Below are 20,431 nucleotides of genomic sequence, written 5' to 3'. Positions count from 1 at the left end.
GATCTACAACAGCCTTCTACACTATTCACCACTTCACCAACATTCATGTCATCTCCAAATTTACTAATCCACCCTTCCACTTCCACATGCAAGACATTTATAAAAATCACAAACAGCAGGGGTGCCAGAATAGATCCTTGTGGAACACCACTGGTCACTGACCTCCAGGTAGGATACACCGTCATCATTATGTGTCATGTCATATGACATAGGCGATCATGGTGACCATGACTGTTCTTGGCAAATTTTTCTACGTAAGTGGTTTTGCATTGTTTTCTTTATAAGATGGGTAACCCCATCATTATCAGTACTCTACAGAGATTGTCTGCTTGGTGTCAGTGGTCACATAAGCAGGATTTGTGATGTGCACCACCCGCTCATACGGCCATCCACCACCTGCTCCCATGGCTTCATGTGACCCTGATCGGGGGGCTAAGTACTCGCTACACCTTGCCCAAGGGTGATCCGGAGACTAGCAGAGGGAAGGGGCTCCCTAAACCTCCTTTGGTAGAGATGTCTCTTCACCCCGCCACACAAGGCAGCATGCATTTCATCTATTACCACCCCGGCCAGTTCCAAACCCTTGCTGCTAAGTTTCCATGGATCCAATGCCTCCTGACATTCTAAATGAGCCTATCATGGGGAACTTTTTAAAATGTTTTACTAAAACCCATATGTACCTACATTCACAGCTCTACCTTGATTGATTTGTTTTGTCACTTCCTTGCAAAATTCTATTAGCTGTGTGACACACAACCTGCCTCTTCTGATTGTCTCTAATAAGTCTTTGCTTCTCGAAATGTTTGTACATTCTGTTCCTCACAAACTTCCCCATTAAGAGGAAAAGCTAAAGTCAGATGTATCAGTATTACAGTGGAGCAAAGGGAATTACAGAGGAATGAGACAGGAGTTGGTCAGAATTGATTGGAAAAGAACACTAGCAGGGATGATGGCACAGCAGCAATGGCCAGTATCTCGAGAAGCAATTCAGAAGGCACAGGATATATATATCCCAAGGAGGAAGAAGTCCTCTAAAAGAAAGATGACACAATCATGGCTAACAAGAGAAGTCAAAGCAACATAAAAGCCAAAGAGAGGGCATATAATAGAGCAAAAATGAGTGGGAAGTTAGAGGATTGGGAAGCTTTTAAAAACCAACAGAAAGCAACCAAAAAAGTCATTAAGAAAGTAAAGGTGGAATACAAAAGTATGTTAGGCAATAATATTAAAGAGGATACAAAAAGTTTCTACAGATACATAAAGTGTAAAAGAGAGGCAAGAGTGGCTATTGGACCACTGGAAAATGACGCTGGAGAAGTGATAAAGGGGGACATGGAAATTGTGGATAAATTGAATAAAATTTTGCAACAGTTTTCATTGTGGAAGACATTAGCAGTATGGTGAAAGTTCCAGGTGTTGGGGCATGAAGTATGTGAAGTTACCATTACTAGAGAGAAGGTTCTTTGGTAACTTAAAGGTCTGAAGGTAGATAAGTCACCTGGAGCAGGTGGTGTACACCCCAGGGTTCTGAAAGAGAAGCCTGAAGAGATTATGGTGGCAATAGTAATGATCTTTAAAGAATCACTATATTCTGGAATGGTTCCAAAAGGCTGGAAAAATGCAAATAACATTCCACTCTTCAAGAAGGGAGAGAGGCAAAAGAAAGGAAACTATAGGCCTGTTAGTCTGACCTCAGTGGTTAGGAAGATGGTGGAGTCAATTATTAAGGATGAGGTCTCAGGGTACTTAGAGGCACGTGATAAAATAGGCTGTAGTCAGCATGGAGTTGATATTGGACCATTGGAAAATAATCTTGGAAAGGTAGTAATAGGGGACAAAGAAATGGCAGATGAACTTAATGGATACTTTGCATCTATTTTCACAGTGGAAGACACTAGCAGTGTTCCAGATGTCTGTGACTGTCAGGGAGTAGGAGCAAGTATCATTGCTATTACAAGGGAAAAAGTACTAGGCAAACTGAAATGTCCTAAGGTAGATAAGTCATCTAGACCAGAGGTTGCTGAAGAGATAATGGATGCATTGGTCATGATCTTTCAAGAATCACTTGATCTTGGTATGGTCTCGGAGGACTGAAAGGTTGCAAATGTTACTCCTCTATTTAAGAAGTGAGGAAGGCAAAAGAAACGAAATTTTAAGACTATAAGACATAGGAGCAGAATTTGGCCATTCCGCCCATCGAGTCTGCTCCACCATTTCATCATTACAGACCATCATTCCAGCATTCCAACATTATAGGCTAGTTAGCCTAACCTCAGTAGTTGGGAAAGTGTTGGAGTTTGTTATTAAGGATGAGGTTTCGGGGTACTTGGAGACCAATGATAAAATAAGTCAAAGTCAGCATAGTTTCTGTGAAGGGAAATCTTGCCTGACAATTCTGTTAAGAGTTCTTTGTGGAAGTAACAAGCAGGCTGGAAAAAGGAGAAGCAGTGGATGTCATTTACTTGGATTTTCAGGTGTTCGATAAGGTGCCACACATAAGGCTGCTTTACAAGATAAAGTTGTTATTGGAAAGATACTGGCATGGACAGAGGAATGGCTGACAGGCAGGAGGCAGCAAGTGGGAATAAAAGGGGCCTTTCTGGTTGGCTACCTGTGACTAGTGATATTCCTCAGGGGTCAATATTAGAACCGCGACTTTTCACATTGTTTGTCAATGAATTGGATAATAGAATTGTTGGCTTGGAGGCAAAGTTTGTGGATGATACGAAGATAGGTGGAGGGGTAGGCAATGTCAAGGAAGTCATGCGATTGCAACAGGACTTAAACAAATTGGAAGAATGGGCAAAAAAGTGGCAGATGCAATACAGTGTTAGGAAATGTAACATAGAAACATAGAAATCTTCAGCACATTACAGGCCCTTCGGCTCATGATGTTGTGCCGACCATGTAACCTACTCTAGTGACTGCCTAGAATTTCCCTGTAGCATAGCCCTCTATTTTACTAAGCTCCGTGTATCTAAGAGTCTCTTAAAAGACCCTATTGTATCCGTCTCTACCACCTTTGCAGGCGGGGCATTCCACGCACCTATTACTCTGTGAAAAATTTACTTCTGACATCCCCTTTGTACCTACTTCCAAGCACCTTAAAACTATAACCCCTCATGTTAGCCATTTGAGCCCTAGGAAAAAAGTCTATAGCCAGTGTGTGAGTGTTTCAGGGTAGGAGTGGAGCTTTGAGGCTTTGGCTTGAGAGGCTTCGGCGAGCAGAGGCTGAGGATGAGCTTGCTCTCAGTGAGGTAAGGGCAGGTAAGTTCCTTTAATTAATTTAATTACCTTAAGAGTAGGTAATGGAGGCAGCAGTTAGGGCAGTTGAGTGCTCCGTTTGCAGTATGTGGGAAGTCAGGGCGAGCACAATTGTCCCTGATGACTACACCTGTAAAAGGTGCATCCAGCTGCAGCTCCTGACAAACCGAGTCAGGGAACTGGAGCTGGAGCTGGATGAACTTCGGATCATTCGGGAGGCAGAAGCAGAAATAAACAGGAGTTTCAGGGAGACAGTCACCCTTAAAAGTCAGGAGGCAGGTAGCTGGGTGACTGTCAGGAGAGGGAAGGGGAATAGACAGAAAGAGCAGAGCACCCCTGTGGCCATTCCCACCAATAATAAGTATACCGTTTTGGATACTGTTGTTGGGGACGACCTACCAGGGACAAGTTGCAGTGGTCACCTCTCTGGCACCGAGACTGGACCCTCAACTCAGAAAGGAAGGAGGGAAAAGAGGAGAGCAGTAGTGATAGGGGATTCGATAGTTAGGGGGCCAGATAAGAGGTTCTGTGGGAGAGATCAACAATCCCGGATGGTCTATTGCCTCCCTGGTGCCAGGGTCCACAATACCTTGGACTGATTTCTCGGTATTCTCAGGAGGGAGGGTGAGCAGTCAGATGTCAGAGTCCATGTAGGGACCAATGAGGTCGGTAGGAAGGAGGGGGAGGAGGTCCTGCAAAGAGTTTAGGGAGTTAAGGTGCAAACGTGAAGGACAGGACCTCCAGGGTTGTAATCTCAGGATTGCTGCCCATGCCACATGCTAGTGAGGCTAGAAATAGGAAGATAATGCAGCTAAATATGTGGCTAAGGAGTTGGTGCAGGAGGGAGGGCTTCATGTTTCTGGACAATTGGGCTTTGCTCCAGGGAAGGTGGGACCTGTTCCGACAGGACGGTTTGCACCTGAACTGGAGGGGGACTAACATCCTTGCAGGTAGATTTGCTAGTGCTGCTCCGGGGGGTTTAAACTAGATTTGCAGGGGGAGGGGAACTAGAGTGTTGGAGCAGATAGTGAGGTGGAGGAGGATAAAGGTCATGCAAGGACTGCATATATAGACAGAAATCAAAGGTTTGTATGTGATAGAAATTTTCTCAGGTGCATCTATTTCAATGCAAGAAGTACTGTAGGTAAAGCAGATGAGTTTAGGGCATGGCTTGGCACATGGGATTAGGACATTATTGCTATTAGCGAGACTTGGTTGCAGGAGGGGCAGGGCTGGCGGCTTCATTTTCTGGGGTTCCGTTGATTCAGATGTGTTAGAGGGGGAGGGACGAAAGGGGGAGGAGTAGCAATACTAGTCAGGGAAAATATCACAGCTGTGTGTAGACAGGACAGCCAAGAGGGCTTATCTACAGAGGCCATATGGGTGGAGCTGAGGAACAGAAAAGGCGTGACCACACTAATAGGGTTGTATTATAAAGGTACCTACGAGAGAGGATGCAATACTTGATCTCCTATTAGGGAACCAGACAGGTCAGGTGACAGAAGTATGTGTAGGCGAACATTTTGGGTCCAGTGAAGGGCCAATTCTGTGGAAATGAGAAAGGATCTAGGAAGAGTGGATTGGGATAAGTTGTTTTCTGGCAAGGATGTGTTCAGTAAGTGGAAAGCCTTCAAAGGTGAAATTTTGAGAGTGCAGAGTTTGCATGTTCCTGCCAGGATTAAAGGCAAAGTTAACAGGCATAGGGAACCTTGGTTTTCAAGGGATATTGGAACATAGAACATAGAATAGTACAGCACAGTACAGGCCCTTCGGCCCACAATGTTGAGCTGACCCTCAAACCCTGCCTCCCATATAAGCCCCCACCTTAGGTTCCTCCATATACCTGTCTAGTAGTCTCTTAAACTTCACTAGTGTATCTGCCTCCACCACTGACTCAGGCAGTGCATTCCACGCACCAACCACTCTCTGAGTAAAAAACCTTCCTCTAATATCCCCCTTGAACTTCCCATCCCTTACTTTAAAGCCATGTCTTCTTGTATTGAGCAGTGGTGCTCTGGGGAAGAGGTGCTGGCTATCCACTCTATCTATTCCTCTTATTATCTTGTACACCTTTATGATGTCTCCTCTCATCCTCCTTCTCTCCAAAGAGTAAAGCCCTAGCTCCCTTAATCTCTGATCATAATGCATACTTTCTAAACCAGGCAGCATCCTGGTAAATCTCCTCTGTACCCTTTCCAATGCTTCCACATCCTTCCTATAGTGAGGTGACCAGAACTGGACACAATACTCCAAGTGTGGCCTAACCAGAGTTTTATAGAGCTGCATCATTACATCGCGACTCTTAAACTCTATCCCTCGACTTATGAAAGCTAACACCCTATAAGCTTTCTTAACTACCCTATCCACCTGTGAGGCAACTTTCAGGGATCTGTGGACATGTACCCCGAGATCCCTCTGCTCCTCCACACTACCAAGAATCCTACCATTTACTGTGTACTCTGTCTTGGAGTTTGTCCGTCCAAAGTGTACCACATCACACTTCTCCAGATTGAACTCCATCTGTCACTTCTCAGCCCACTTCTGCATCCTATCAATGTCTCTCTGCAATCTTTGACAATCCTCTACACTATCTACAACACCACCAACCTTTGTGACATCTGCAAACTTGCCAACCCACCCTTCTACCCCAACATCCAGGTCGTTAATAAAAATCACGAAAAGTAGAGGTCCCAGAACAGATCCTTGTGGGACATCACTAGTCACAATCCTCCAATCTGAATGTACTCCCTCCACCACCACCCTCTGCCTTCTGCAGGCAAGCCAATTCTGAATCCACCTGGCCAAACTTCCCTGGATCCCATGCCTTCTAACTTTCTGAATAAGCCTACCGTGTGGAACCTTGTCAAATGCCATACTAAAATCCATATAGATCACATCCACTGCACTACCCTCATCTATATGCCTGGTCACCTCCTCAAAGAATTCTATCAGGCTTGTTAGACATCATCTGCCCTTCACAAAGCCATGCTGACTGTCCCTGATCAGACCATGATTCTCTAAATGCCTATAGATCTTATCTCTAAGAATCTTTTCCAACAGCTTTCCCACCACAGACATAAGGCTCACTGGTCTATAATTACCCGGACTATCCCTACTACCTTTTTTGAACAAGGGAACAAAATTCGCCTCCCTCTAATCCTCCGGTACCATTCCCGTAGACAATGAGGACATAAAGATCCTAGCCAGAGGCTCAGCAATCTCTTCTCTCGCCTCGTGGAGCAGCCTGGGGAATATTCCATCAGGCCCCGGGGACTTATCTGTCCTAACGTATTTTAACAACTCCAACACCTCCTCTCCCTTCATATCAACATGCTCCAGAACATCAACCTCACTCATATTGTCCTCACCATCATCAAGTTCCCTCTCATTGGTGAATACCGAAGAGAAGTATTCATTGAGGACCTCGCTCGCTTCCACAGCCTCCAGGCATATCTTCCCACCTTTATCTCTAATCGGTCCTACCTTCACTCCTGTCATCCTTTTTTTCTTCACATAATTGAAGAATGCCTTGGGGTTTTCCTTTACCCTACTCACCAAGGCCTTCTTATGCCCCTTTCTTGCTCTTCTCAGCCCCCTCTTAAGCTCCTTTCTTACTTCCCTATACTCCTCAATAGACCCATCTGATCCGTGCTTCCTAAACCTCATGTATGCTGCCTTCTTCCTCTTGACTAGATTTTCCACCTCACTTGTCACCCATGGTTCCTTCACCTTACCATTCTTTATCTTCCTCACCGGGACAAATTTATCCCTTACATCCCGCAAGAGATCTCTAAACATCGACAACATGTCCATAGTACATTTCCCTGCAAAAACATCATCCCAATTCACATCCGCAAGTTCTAGCCTTATAGCCTCATAGTTTGCCTTTCCCCAATTAAAAATTTTCCTGTCCTCTTTGATTCTATCCTTTTCCATGATAATTATAAAGGCCAGGGAGCGATGGTCACTGTCCCCTAGATGCTCACCCACTGAGAGACCTGTGACCTGACCCGGTTCATTACCTAGTACTAGATCTAATATGGCATTCCCCCTGTTCGGCCTGTCCACATACTGTGACAGGAATCCATCCTGGACACACTTAACAAATTCTGCCCCATCTAAACCCTTGGAACTAATCAGGTGCCAATCAATATTAGGGAAGTTAAAGTCACCCATGATAACAACCCTGTTATTTTTGCACCTTCCCAAAATCTGCCTCCCAATCTGCTCCTCTGTATCTCTGCTGCTACCAGGGGGCCTATAGAATACCCCCAACAGAGTAACTGCTCCCTTCCTGTTCCTGACTTCCACCCATATTGACTCAAAAGAGGATCCTGCTACATTATCCACTCTTTCTGTAGCTGTAATAGTATCCCTGACCAGTAATGCCACCCCTCCTCCCCTTTTTCAGCCCTCTCTATCCCTTTTAAAGCACTGAAATCCAGGAATATTGAGAATCCATTCCTGCCCTGGTGCCAGCCAAGTCTCTGTAATGGCCACTACATCATAATTCCATGTATGTATCCAAGCTCTCAGTTCATCACCTTTGTTCCTGATGTTTCTTGCATTGAGGTACACACATTTCAGCCCTTCTACCTTACTGTCTTTACACCATTTATTCTGCTTCTCTTTCCTCAAAGCCTCTCTGTATGTTAGATCTGGCTTTACTCCATGCACTTCTTTCACTGCTCTATCGCTCTGGGTCCCATCCCCCTCACAAACTAGTTTAAGCCCTCTCGAACCATGCTAACAAACCGACCTACAAGGATATTGCTCCCCCTCGAGTTCAGGTGCAACCCATCCAATCTGTACAGGTCCCACCTTCCCCAGAAGAGATCCCAATGATCTAAAAATCTAAAACCCTGCTCCCTGCACCAACTCCTCAGCCACGCATTCAACTGCTATCTCCTCCAATTCTTACCATCACTGTCACGTAGCACTGGCAGCAATCCTGAGAATGTCACCCTTGAGGTCCTGTTCTTCAGCCTTCTGCCTAGTTCCCGAAACTCACACTTCAGGACCTCATCCCTCTTCCTGCCTCTGTCGTTGGTCCCAACATGTATCACGACTTCTGGTTGCTTTCCCTCTCAGACCAGGATGTCATGCACCCAATCAGAAACATCCCGGACCCTGGCACCCGGGAGGCAACAAGCCATGTCGGTGTCCTTCTCACGTCCACAAAATCTCCTGTCTGCTCCCCTGACTATAGAGTCTCCAATGACGACAGCTCTCCTCTTCTCCATCCCACCCTTTTGCACCACAGGGTCAGACTCAGTGCTGGAGGCCCTGCCACTGTGGCTCACACCTGGTTGGTCGTCCCCACCAACAGTATCCAGCACAGTAAACTTATTATTCAGGGGAATGGCTACAGGGGTGCTCTGCACTACCTGTCTGCTCACCTTCGCTTTCCCCCCTCTGACTGTCACCCAATGACCTGCTTCCGATAGCCTAGGTGGAACTACCTCCCTGTAGCTCTCATCTATGACTGCCTCATTCTCCCTTATGAGTCAAAGGTCATCCAGCTACTGCTCCAGATTCCTTACACGGTGTTCCAGATCACCCAGCCGCATGCACTTCTGGCAGATGTGACTCTGCAGGAGTGGGGCATTCCCCCAAGATTACCACATCTCACATGAGAGGCACATCACCGTCTCAGGAGACATTGTAAAAACTAACTGCGAGCTAGCTTGCCCTCCGCCTCTTCTCATCAAAGCCTCAAAGCTCCACTCCTTCACTGACCCACTCACACTCTGGCTGCTTTGCTTGAGCTATCCCTCTATTTATCTGTTTGAGCTTTTCAAAATGTTTGGTCACCTGACCTCGACTGCCCAATCAGCTGCTTTCTGCTGAGTCTGAGCTATTCAAATCTTGATTGTCTAATCAACGGCTTTCTGCTGATCTATTCAAATCTTGATTGACTTGATTGCACAGACCAACTGCCAAAACTGCCAGAATCTCTCGAGTCAAAGCCTCAAAGCTCCACTCCTGGAGATCTGGTTAAGAAAAAGAGAGGTGTATAGCAGGTACAGGCTAGATGGGCTGATTGGCCCAATTCTGCTCCTATCTCTTATGGTTTCCTCAAGGGAAAATCTTGCCTGACAAATTTGTTGGAATTCTTTGAAGAATAGACAAAGGAGAATTGTTTGATGTTGAGTACTTGGATTTTCAGAAAGACTTTTGCAAAGTGCCACACATGAGGCTATTTAACAGGATACCATTCCATGATATTATAGAAAAGATTCTAGCATGGATAAGGCAGTGGCTGATTGGCAGGAGGAAAAGAGTGGGAATAAAGGGAACCTTTTCTGGTTGGCTGCTGGTGGCTAGTGGTGTTCCACTGAGCTCTGTATTAGAGTGATTCTTTTTACATTCTAAGTCAATATATACGTGGAGAAGGTTAGGGTTAGCATTAGGCTGGGGTTAGACTCAATGGGCCAAATGGCCTTATTCTGTTCCTATATCTTATGGTCTTGATTTTCCCACCAGTGACACAAGACTCATTGGTCTATAATTCCCACAATTATCTTTATTAGCCTTCTGGAGCAATGGAACAACATTTGCCAATCTCTAATTCTCTTACCTAGTCCTATAGGCCGTGAGGCAGTGAATCATCATCAGCACCCCTACAATCTCTTCCCTTGTTTCCTGTTGTAACCTAGGGTGTATTATGTTCAGACTCATGGACTGACCTATCCTTACCTATCCTATTTGCTTGATTGGGTAGTTAAGAAGGCCTATGGGATGCTAGGCTTCGTTAATAGGAGGATTGATTTCAAGAATAGAGAGGTCATGTTGCAACTCTACAAATCTCTGGTGAGACCACACTTAGAGTATTTTGTTCAGTTCTGGTCACCTCATTATAGGAACGATGTGGAAGCTATGGAGAGGGTGCAAAGGAGATTTATCAGGATGTTGCCTGGATTGGAAAAAAGTCTTATGAGGCAAGGTTAGCAGAGCTGGGACTTTTCTCTTTGGAGCATAGAAGGATGAGAGGGGCCTTGATAGAGGTCTACAAGATTATGAGGCATAGATAGGGTGGATAGTCAGTACCTGTTTTCCAGGGCATGAATAGCAAACACCAGAGGGCATATGTACAAAGTTAAGGGAGGGAAGTTTAGGGGAGATATCAGGGGTAAGTTTTTTTTGCACAGAGGGTTGTGGGTGCCTGGAATGACCTGCCAGGGATGGTGGTGGAGTCTAAAACATTAGGGATATTTAAGAACCTCTTGGACAGGCACATGGATGAAAGAAAAATAGAGGCTTACGGGGTAGTGTGGGTTTAGTACTTTTTTAAGGAATATATGGGTCGGCACAACATCGAGAGATGAAGGGTCTGTACTGTGCTGTAGTATTCTACTGTCTAGTGTCTAATGTTTTTCATTAGCTCTAACACTAGCTCTTTCTTAATTTTAATATGCACCAGTAAGTTTATAAAACTCTGGGGAGGCTGCATCTGGGGCATTGCATTGAGCTCTGGTCACACCATTATAGGAAGGACATGGAGGCTTTGGAGAGGGTGCAGAAGAAGTTTACCAGGATGCTGTCTGGGTTCCAAGGCATATGCTGTAAGGAGAGATTGGACAAACTCTGGAGGAGCGGAGGCTGAAGGGAGGTCCGATAGAGGTTTATAGGGTTATGAGAGGCATCGATAGGGTAGACAGACACTTTATTTTTCCTAGGGTTGAAATATCTAATACCAGAGAAAATGCATTTGAGGGTTAGTTCTAAATGATATGCAGGGCAAGTTTTTGTTCAGAGTTTGGTGCATGTCTTGAATGCACTGCCTAGGTTTATGGCAGAGGCAAATAAATTAGAGGCGTCGAATATGCTCTTAGATGGGTCATGAATGTACAGGAAATGGAAAGGTGCAGACATAGTGCAGGCAGAAGTTGCTGGGTTGGTTGGGTTTTTGATTCAATTAGTTCCGCATAAGATCACGGACCGAAAGGCCTGTCTGCACTCTTCTAAACTCTATGTTCTTTTATTGGTGACGAATAAAAATTCTTGTCTTTGTCTGTCCCCCTCTAATCTTCCTGGATTCAGCCCCTGACCCTCGTTCGGTGCATCCTCCCCAATGCGTTTTGATATTTACCCAATAGGTTAAAGTCAATGATTCGGTCTCCTCCCCTTGATCCCGTCATTTCATGATGTAAAGCTGTTATCGAACAGACAGGATGTTAGTTGGTTTACCGATTCTAGGGCAGACTGTTTAAGTCGCAAGTCCGACACTGAGTGGAAAGGTGAGAGAATTCAGTGAATGTTGGAAATAAGTGGAGATGCAGCCCGTTAGAAGCGGGTAGACGCGGGGGGCTAGTCGCTGATATTGCACGCTGTGAATTGAATGGGAACCATGAACGTCGTTGGCAGTTTACACCATCACCCCGCCGTGCACGAGGGCTTTCCATTCGCCCCAAGTAGCCGTTGCCAACAAGACCATCCGTTTTTGCAGAGCTGGTTCCTAAATCAGGGAGTTCTGTCCCCCGATTACTCCAGCCAGCCTTCCCGCAGCCCCCATCGCAGTGTTAACGGAGCGTTCTCCGATCCCGCCCGACAAGCACCAGGGCACCGCAGAGGAGCGGCCGTCACGAAGAAGGAGCGGCGCCGTACGGAGAGCATCAATAGCGCCTTTGCCGAGCTGCGGGACTGCATTCCCAACGTCCCGGCCGATACTAAACTATCCAAGATTAAAACGCTTCGGTTGGCTACTAGTTACATTGCTTATCTCATGGATACTTTGGCAAAAGACAGTCAGGTCGGGGAGACGGAAGCTTTCAAAGCGGATCTGAAGAAAATGGACAGTAGAGAAAGTAAACGCAAACGAGAGACGGTAAGGACTCGAACACAGAAACGGCCGTTGTTATTGATGTGGTTTAATTGCACTTGGATGTTGATGCTATTAACAGAAGTTTCGAATAGTACGTTTAGCGACATTAACCGAAATATTTTGCATCGAATGTTTGGAGTAAGGTTATAATCAACTCTGGCAGTTGAATGAATTCGCCGTCACAAACTCCAGGGTTTGTTTGACACCCAGTGGTCTGAACCACGCACCGCAGCGAATCATCAACTGTCCGGCAAATTAAGATGGAAAGGCCCAACGGGACGGAACCGACAAAGGTTCCACGGCGAACCAACAAGCCGACCACAACTAAGAGCAATGGGCAAAAACTAAATGCGTCTCCGGCGCTCCAAATAATTAATGAGCTCGAAGGAAGTTGGGATTAATAATGTTATACAATTTCTAGACCCTTACACAAGAAAACTTTAATTTTACACATCCAGTAAAAACGGCGAGATCCACCTTTGCCCAGTTCTCAATAAATCACAAACAAGTGAACTGAAACCCATTCTACATAATTGGATACCAATCCGAATTATTTTCGGAAACTAATGCGTGGTTTGCTTAACCCTATCACCTCACTTCTTTGCAGGTTCTTGAAGGAAAACTTTAATCACTAACGAAGCACTGATCCCAATTACTTTAAAACTATGAGCAAATATTTCATTTTAAAATCTGAGTTCGATGTGAACTAATAGCATAAGAATTAGGAGCTAGAGAAAGCTAGTTGATTGTTCCGTAAAATGTTGAACGGACTTTTGCTGAATCTCTCACTGAACTCTATTATTCTCTTATTTTTCTGATTGCCATTCAAATATTTGCCATATAGCCGCAAAGCCACGGTTGCAGAAAGGTATTTTAGGTTGGCTACATCGAAAATTTATCTTTAATACCCATGAGCCGCTTCCGACTTTCGTTCTAACTTTAACCTTAACTTTACAAGAACAGCATTATTTTATTCCTGTCCCATACGTCAGAGAGGCGTGTAGAGAAATCGTCCGCTAACCGGAGAAACTCCGGATAACGTACCTTTCCTTTCCCATAACACCATAAGACATAGGAACAGAATTAGGCTATTGGACCCAGTGTCTGCTTCACAATTTCATCATGGCTGATTTATTATCCCACTCAACCCGCTGCATCGGCTTTCTCCTCGTAACATTTGACGCCCTGACTAATCAACAACCTATCAACCTTAGCTTTAAATATACCCAACGACTTGGCCTCCACAGTCATCTGGGCAATGAATTCCACAGATTGACCTCTCTCTGGCTAAAGAAGTTGCTCCTCATTTCTGATCTAAATGGACGTCCCTCTGTTCTGAGGCTGTGCCCCCCGAGTTTAGACTGACCCACTGTAGGAAACATCCTCCCACATCGACTCTATCCAGACCTTTCCGTATTCTATAGGTTTCAATGAGATACCCCACCGCTCCCCGTTTAGCACAGGCCCAGAACCATTAAACGGTCCTCATATGTTAACCCTTTAATTCCCGGTATCATTCTCGTAAACCTCCTCTGGATTCTGTCCGACGCCAGCACATTTTTTTTCTTAGATAAAAGCCCCTAAACTGCTCATAATATTCTAATTACGGTCCGAGCTCAGCATTACATGCTTGCTTTTATATCCCAATCCTCTCGAAATGAATGCTAACATTGCATTTGCCTTTCATACCACCGACTCAACCTGCAAGTTAACCTTTAGGGAATCCTGCAAGAGAGATCCCAAGTAGTCCCTTTGCATTAGTGATTTTTATTTTTTTTTAATCGTTTAGAAAATAGTCTACTCCTTTAATCCTTCTACCAAAAGTGCATGACCATTCCCATCGGATGCATCGTTGCTACCAAAATAAGTATTGCACATACCCGGTTTTCGCTCGCGCCGATAAAAAAAAACACTTTGTTTTCTTTAAACCAGAACGAAACAATGAGCGCACCCAAAAGCAGCAGCGACAAGAGACTGAAGGGGAGAACGGGGTGGCCACAGCAAGTCTGGGCTCTCGAACTCTGCCAGTGAAGCAGCGTGTAATGTTGCACCAGAACCCGGCATTGCCCGAACTGAGCAGCGAATCAAAGTGCAATGTGAACTATGTTACAAAGACTATGAAAAAAGAAATGATCCTTTTTAATCTATTTTCGAAAGTTTCTGAAAGTTGCACATTACTCATTGAAGGAAGCCTCAATGAGTTGGATAAGCCTTCAAGAAATGCTTTTCGGGATCAGGAATTCTGCCCGGCGACGGATTTAACACACGGAGATTTCATTTGGTTTCGAAACTTTTAGTGGAGCAGGGAACAGCATTTTCTTCTCTACTGCCTACTTCATTGATGTCCGATTGGAACCTACACGAATAAATTCTCTATTTATAATCCTCTGCATTTGTATACAGACTACACGTTAGTGTCCCGGACGCTTTGAGTTGGCGCTCCGGTCTTTCAAGATTGTAGTTTTGCTCGGGGCCTGCAGAGTTACGTTGTCAGCAGGACCTGCTCTTTCAATTTGAATCCCGGTCTATCGAGTTGCAGAAAGGGATGCTTGGTGTCCGAGGCTATCACCGACCTCACACTTCCCATTGCCCCTCGGTCAGTGCAGCAGAGTTGACCGACCAAGATGTAAAGAGCCCATGATTCTGCCTCTGCCACACTTTGGTTAATAAATAAGCTGTCTGCGGAGCTCCGCTCGTTCTCATTATTTTACATAGACAGGGGTTTCTTTCAGGCCTGGCCCACAACAGAAATCCTGATCGTTGGGGACTTCACCGTCTGTCTAGAAGACAAGCAAATCATGAATTCCAGTGGTTGGAGAGGAGTGTCTCTTAAAACGCGAAATGTTTTTGTTTCAGTTTATCATTGAACTCTAATCAGATATGATCTTATCTGCACTGTCTCTACAGAGTCTATATATAACTTTCATAGTAGAATCTATTCTAGTAATATTGTCCCGCTGACATCATAGCACCCCATTGGCACTGTATGATGGTCACACTGAGTTCTCCAGTACATTAATTCTCAAATGAGCCACTATGTAAAAAAACGTTCTTGAATTGATGCGCCTAATACTAGAAGCTGGATTGATTTGGCCAGTTACTAAATATTTGTCAAGTATCGGCTGAGAGGCAACGGCAAGTGACTGGAACACCGCTCTACCATTCAGAGTTTCAAAGTTTTAGCTTATTCAATAAACGTCGATCTCTCGTGGATGCATTAACTTCAAGAACCTGACATCGCCAAGCTTTTGAATTATTATAGTATTTATGCTTCGTATAAAATAAATTAAAGTAAACAAATGTATTAAATTGTAATAAATATGCTAAAATTATGATCGAATCGCCAAATTAATTTCTGGTTTCACTTCAAGATCTGGAGCCGGGATCTTGTTACAAATACATCTCCCTGATTTTGAGTGTGGGTACAGAGCACAGAGCGATCCATTCACGCTGATTTGTGCAGACAAGCCCATGGACAGAGATAACTCGACCGACAGTTCAGAATTGGTATAATTATCATTGTTGCTGATATTTTTTTATTAATAAAAGGGCAAGATAAACTAGAGCGAAGAACACTCACAGGAGGAACTCAGCAAAACAGGTGCCGTCTGCAGAATCTCTTGTGTTTATAAACTAGAGGGAAAGTCTCTTTTTAAGAGTAGCAAAGTTACACACTGTTAAATATTTCATTTCTCAAGTACTGTAAATGTATCATTTAAAATAGCTTAGCCTGAGTGAAAATAATAATTATCTTCGCCACTTTGATCAAAAATTGTCAGTTAAAACTGGTGCAACAGGTTTTGGAGTCGTTGGAAGAGGAGTTTCTGTAGTCGATCCAGATTCCGACCAACTTATGACAAAATTTCATCTAGAAAACCTACAGCACAATACAGGCCCTTCGGCCCACAATGCTGTGCCGAACATGCATTACTTTCGAAATTACCTAGGGTTACCCGCAGCCCTCTATTTTTCTAAGCCCCATGCACATATCCAAGAGTCTCTTAAAAGACCCTATCGTATCCGCCTTCACCACCATTGCCGGAAACCCATTCCACGCACCTGCCACTCTGCATAAAAAACTTACCCCTGACATTTCCTCTGTACCTACTTCAAAGCACCTTAAAACAGTCCTCTCATGTTAGCCACTTCAGCCCTGGGAAAAAGCCTCTCTGACCATCCAAACTTCAATGCCTCTCATCATCTTATACACCTCTATCAGGTCACTTCTCATCCTCCAGCACTCCAAGGAGAAAAGGCCAAGTTCACCCAACCTATTCTCATAAGGCATGCTCCCCAATCCAGGCAACATCCTTGTAAATCTCCTCTGTATTCTTTCTATAGTTTCCACATCCTTCCTGCAGTGAGTGACCAGAACTGAGCACAGTACCCCAAGTGGGGTCTGGCCAGGGTCCTAAATAGCTGTAACATTACCTCTCGGCTCTTGAACTCAATCCCATGGTTGATGAAGGCCAATAGACCATATGCCTTCTTAACCACACAGTCAACCTGCGCAGTAGGTTTGAGTGTCCAATGGACTCGGACCCCAAGATCCCTCTGATCCTGCACACTGCCAAGAGTCTTATCATTAATATTATATTCTGCCATCATACTTGGCCTACCAAAATGAACCACCTCACACTTATCTGTGTTGAACTCCATCTGCCACTTCTCAGCCAGTTTTGCATCCTATCGATGTCCTGCTGTAATCTGACAGCTCTCCACATTATCCACAACACCCCCAACATTTGTGTCAACAGCAAATTTACTAACACATCCCTCCACTTCCTCATCCAGGTCATTTATAAAAATCACAAAGAGTAGGGGTCCCAAAACAGATCTCCAAGGCACATCGCTGGACACCAAACTCCATGCATAATATGACCCATCTACAACCACTCTTTGCCTTCTGTGGGCAGGCCAATTCTGGATCCACAAAGCAAGGTCATAAGGCATGACCTGCCTTTGACAAAGCCATGCTGACTATTCTTAATCATATTATACCTCTCCAAATGTTCATAAATCCTGTCTCTCAGGATCTTCTCTATCAGCTTACCAACCACTTAAGTAAGTTTCACTGGTATATAATTTCCTGGGCTATCTCTACTCCTTTTCTTGAATAAGGGGACATCTGCAACCCTCCAATCTTCCGGAACCTCTCCCGTCCGCATTGATGATGCAAAGATCATTGCCAGAGGCTCAATAATCTCCTCCCTCACTTCCCACAATTGCCTAGGGTATATCTCATCCAGTCCCATCAAGCGCCCAACTTGATACTTCCCAAACTCCAACACATCCTTTCTCTTAATGTCTATATGCTCAAGCTTTTCAGTCCGCTATAAGTCATCCCTACAATCGCCAAGGTCCTTTTCCATACTGAATACTGAAGCAAGGTATTCATTAAGTACCTCTGCCATCTCCTCCGGTTCCATACTCACTTTTCCACTGTCACACTTGATTAGTCCTATTCCCTCACGTCTTCTCCTCTTGCTCTTCACATACTTCAATCTGCGGAGATTTTCCATATATCCCTTAGTGAATATGTTTTTATAAAAAAATCTAATTCAAAAGTAGCAGTTAATTTACTAAAAAATACTTACAAATTTCTACTGTGCTCTGCGCTGGGGTAATTGTTTATTATTTTATTTCTGAAGGGCCTGTCTTTTTATTTGACATGAAAATAAAGAAATCTAAAAAACTAAATTTTTTTTCTAAAGTTGTTCTGAAAAGGACTTATTTCAGTAGTGCGGGGTGGGGGGAGGTGATGAGAAGAGGACTGCAGTAATAAGTTAAAGGGATGGGCCTCCAGGGTTGTGATCTCGGGGTTTCTATCCGTGCCATGTGCTAGTCAAGCTAGAACTTGGAAGATTATACAGTTTAATACATGGCTAAGGAGTTGGTGTAAGAAGGAGGGTATAAGATACTTAGATTTTTGGGCTCTCTTCCAGGGGAGGGCGAGACCAGCACAGAAGGGACTGTTTACATCTGACGTGGAGAGGGATGAATATTCTAGTGGGAAGGTTCATTAATGCTGCACAGTGCAGCTTTAAACCAGAATTGCAGGGGGATGGGAACAAGAGTGCCAGAACAGTTAGTGGACCTACTCTAGAAACTGCCTAGAATTACGTTACCATGTAGTACTCTATTTTTCTAAGCTTCATGTATGTAAGAGTCTCTTAAAAGACACTATTGTATCTGCCTCCACCACCATTACCAGCTGTGCATTCCACACGCACACCACTCTGTGTGAAAAATTTACCCCTGACATCCCCCCTGTATCTACATCCAAGCACCTCATGTTAGTCATTTCAGCCCTGGGAAAAAGCCTTGGGCTATCCACACGATCAATGACTCTCATCATCTTATACACCTCTATCTGCTCACCTCTCAGCCTCTGTTGCTCCAAGAAGAAAAGGCCCAGTTCACTCAACCTATTCTCATAAGGCATCCTCACCAATCCAGGCAACATCCTAGTAAATCTCCTCTGCACTCTATAGTATCCATATCCTTCCTGTAGTGAGGTGACCAGAACTGAACACAAGTGGGGTCTGACCAAGGTCTTATACAGCTGTAACATTACATCACAGCTCTTGAACTCAATCCACAGTTGATGAAGGCCAACACACTGTCAACCTGCGCAGCATCTTTGAATGTCTTATGAACACGGACCTCTTATCCTCCACACTGCTAAGAGTTTTACCATTACTATATTATGTCTTCAAACTTGACCTACCAAAATGAACCACTTTGCACTTATCTGTGTTGAATTCCATCTGCCACTTCAAAGCCCAGTACTACATCCTATCCAACTGTAACCTTTGTGAACACACCAGACTATCCACAACACACTCAGCCTTTGTGTCATCAGAAAACTTACTAACACACCCTTCTACTTCTTTATCCAGGTCACTTATGAAAGTCACAAAGAGGAATGCTCTCAGATCAGATCCCTGTGGAACACCACTGGTCACTGACCTCCATACAGGATACGAATCATCTACAACAAACTCTGTCTTCTGTGGGCAAGACAATTATGGATCCACAAAGCAAGTTCTCCTTGGATCTCATGCCTCCTTACTTTCTGAATGAGCCTTGCATGGGAAACCTTATCAAATGCCTTACTGAAATCCATATACACTACATCCACTGTTCTACTTTCATCAATGTGTTTTATTACATCTGCAAAGAATTCAATCAGGCTCATAAGGCATGACCAGCCTTTGAGAAAGCCATGCTGTCTATCCCTAATCAGATAATGTCTCTCCAAATGCTCATAAATCCTGCGTCTCAGGATCTTCTCCTACAACTTTCCCAACACTGAAGTAAGACTTACTGTTCTATAATTTTCTGGGTTATCTCTACTCCCTTTCTTCAACAAGGGAGTAATATTTCAGTGGGAGGAGAACAATAGAAGGAGGAGGAGAAGATGGCGGCATGACACAGCTCACAGCGGCCACTCCGGTGGCGATATCTGTTATTTGTCAAGTAGGGTACCGTGCACAATCCTGATTTGATGGAGGCAGACGTGACAGCACAGAGGAACATCTGGTGAAACCTCTGAAATGCCTGCTTCGCTGCCGCTGCTACTGTGTGGTCCAGAATCTCCGGAGGGCAAGGCCCCGGGTTCTTGGCTTTGCTTGTTGTTCAGCGGCTGGGGTGGGGTCAAAGTGCTCGGCAGAGGATGGTGCTCGGTGCTTGGTGTCCGAGGGCTGGTTGGAGGCTCAAAGTTTTCGGACAGACTCAGAGTCCGCTGCGGTCGGGTGCTTCCAATGGTGCTGCATCGGCAAGTTTGAGGCGCTCGGAGGTTCAGGGCAGGGAGAGTTTCTCCCTTCTACCGTCTGCATGAGAAGATCGGGCTATCGGGACTTGAGACTTTTTTTTAACCATGCCCATGGTCTGCTCTTTATCAAATTATGGTATTGCTTTGCACTGTTGTAACTATGTTATAATTATGTGGTTTTGTCAGTATTAGTCTTGGTTTGTCCTGTGTTTCTGTGATATCATTCTGGAGGGATATTTGTATCATTTTTTAATGCATGCATTTCTAAATGACAATAAACGAGGACTGAGTGTCCTCATAATCTAATCTAATCTAATATTTTCAACCATCCAATCTTCCGATAATTCTCGTCCCTATTAATGATGCAAAGATCATTGCTAGAGGCTCAGCAATCTCCTCCTGCACTTTCCATAGTAACCTGGGGTATATCTGGTCCCAGTGACTTATCTAACTTAATGCTTTTCAAAAGCTCCAGCACATCCTCTTTCTTAATGTCTATATGCTCAAGCGTTTCAGTCTGCTGTTATTCATCTCCACAATCGCCAAGGTCCTGTTCCCTGGTGAAT

The 20,431-nt window shown here is 44.5% G+C and overlaps 1 protein-coding gene across 2 annotated transcripts; it reads left to right on the top strand.

The window, feature by feature from the left end:
- Positions 1–11,446: 11,446 nt before the first annotated feature.
- Positions 11,447–20,118, top strand: LOC140200891 (heart- and neural crest derivatives-expressed protein 2-like). 2 transcript variants are annotated; one of them, XM_072264533.1, is made up of 3 exons: positions 11,447–12,091; positions 14,021–15,689; positions 18,991–19,077. In XM_072264533.1, the coding sequence occupies exons 1-2, from the start codon at positions 11,606–11,608 to the stop codon at positions 14,117–14,119; spliced, it is 585 nt and encodes a 194-aa protein (XP_072120634.1). In that variant the 5' UTR covers positions 11,447–11,605; the 3' UTR covers positions 14,120–15,689; positions 18,991–19,077. The 2 variants fall into 2 exon arrangements, with proteins under 2 accessions (XP_072120634.1, XP_072120635.1); XM_072264534.1 differs by lacking the exon at positions 14,021–15,689 and having other exon boundaries at positions 18,991–20,118.
- Positions 20,119–20,431: the final 313 nt, after the last annotated feature.

The sequence above is a fragment of the Mobula birostris genome, chromosome 7, assembly GCF_030028105.1.
Source record: "Mobula birostris isolate sMobBir1 chromosome 7, sMobBir1.hap1, whole genome shotgun sequence".
Lineage (NCBI taxonomy): Eukaryota > Metazoa > Chordata > Chondrichthyes > Myliobatiformes > Myliobatidae > Mobula > Mobula birostris.
The sequence above is the reverse complement of the archived record's forward strand: the minus strand, read 5'-3'. Positions and strand labels throughout refer to the sequence as shown.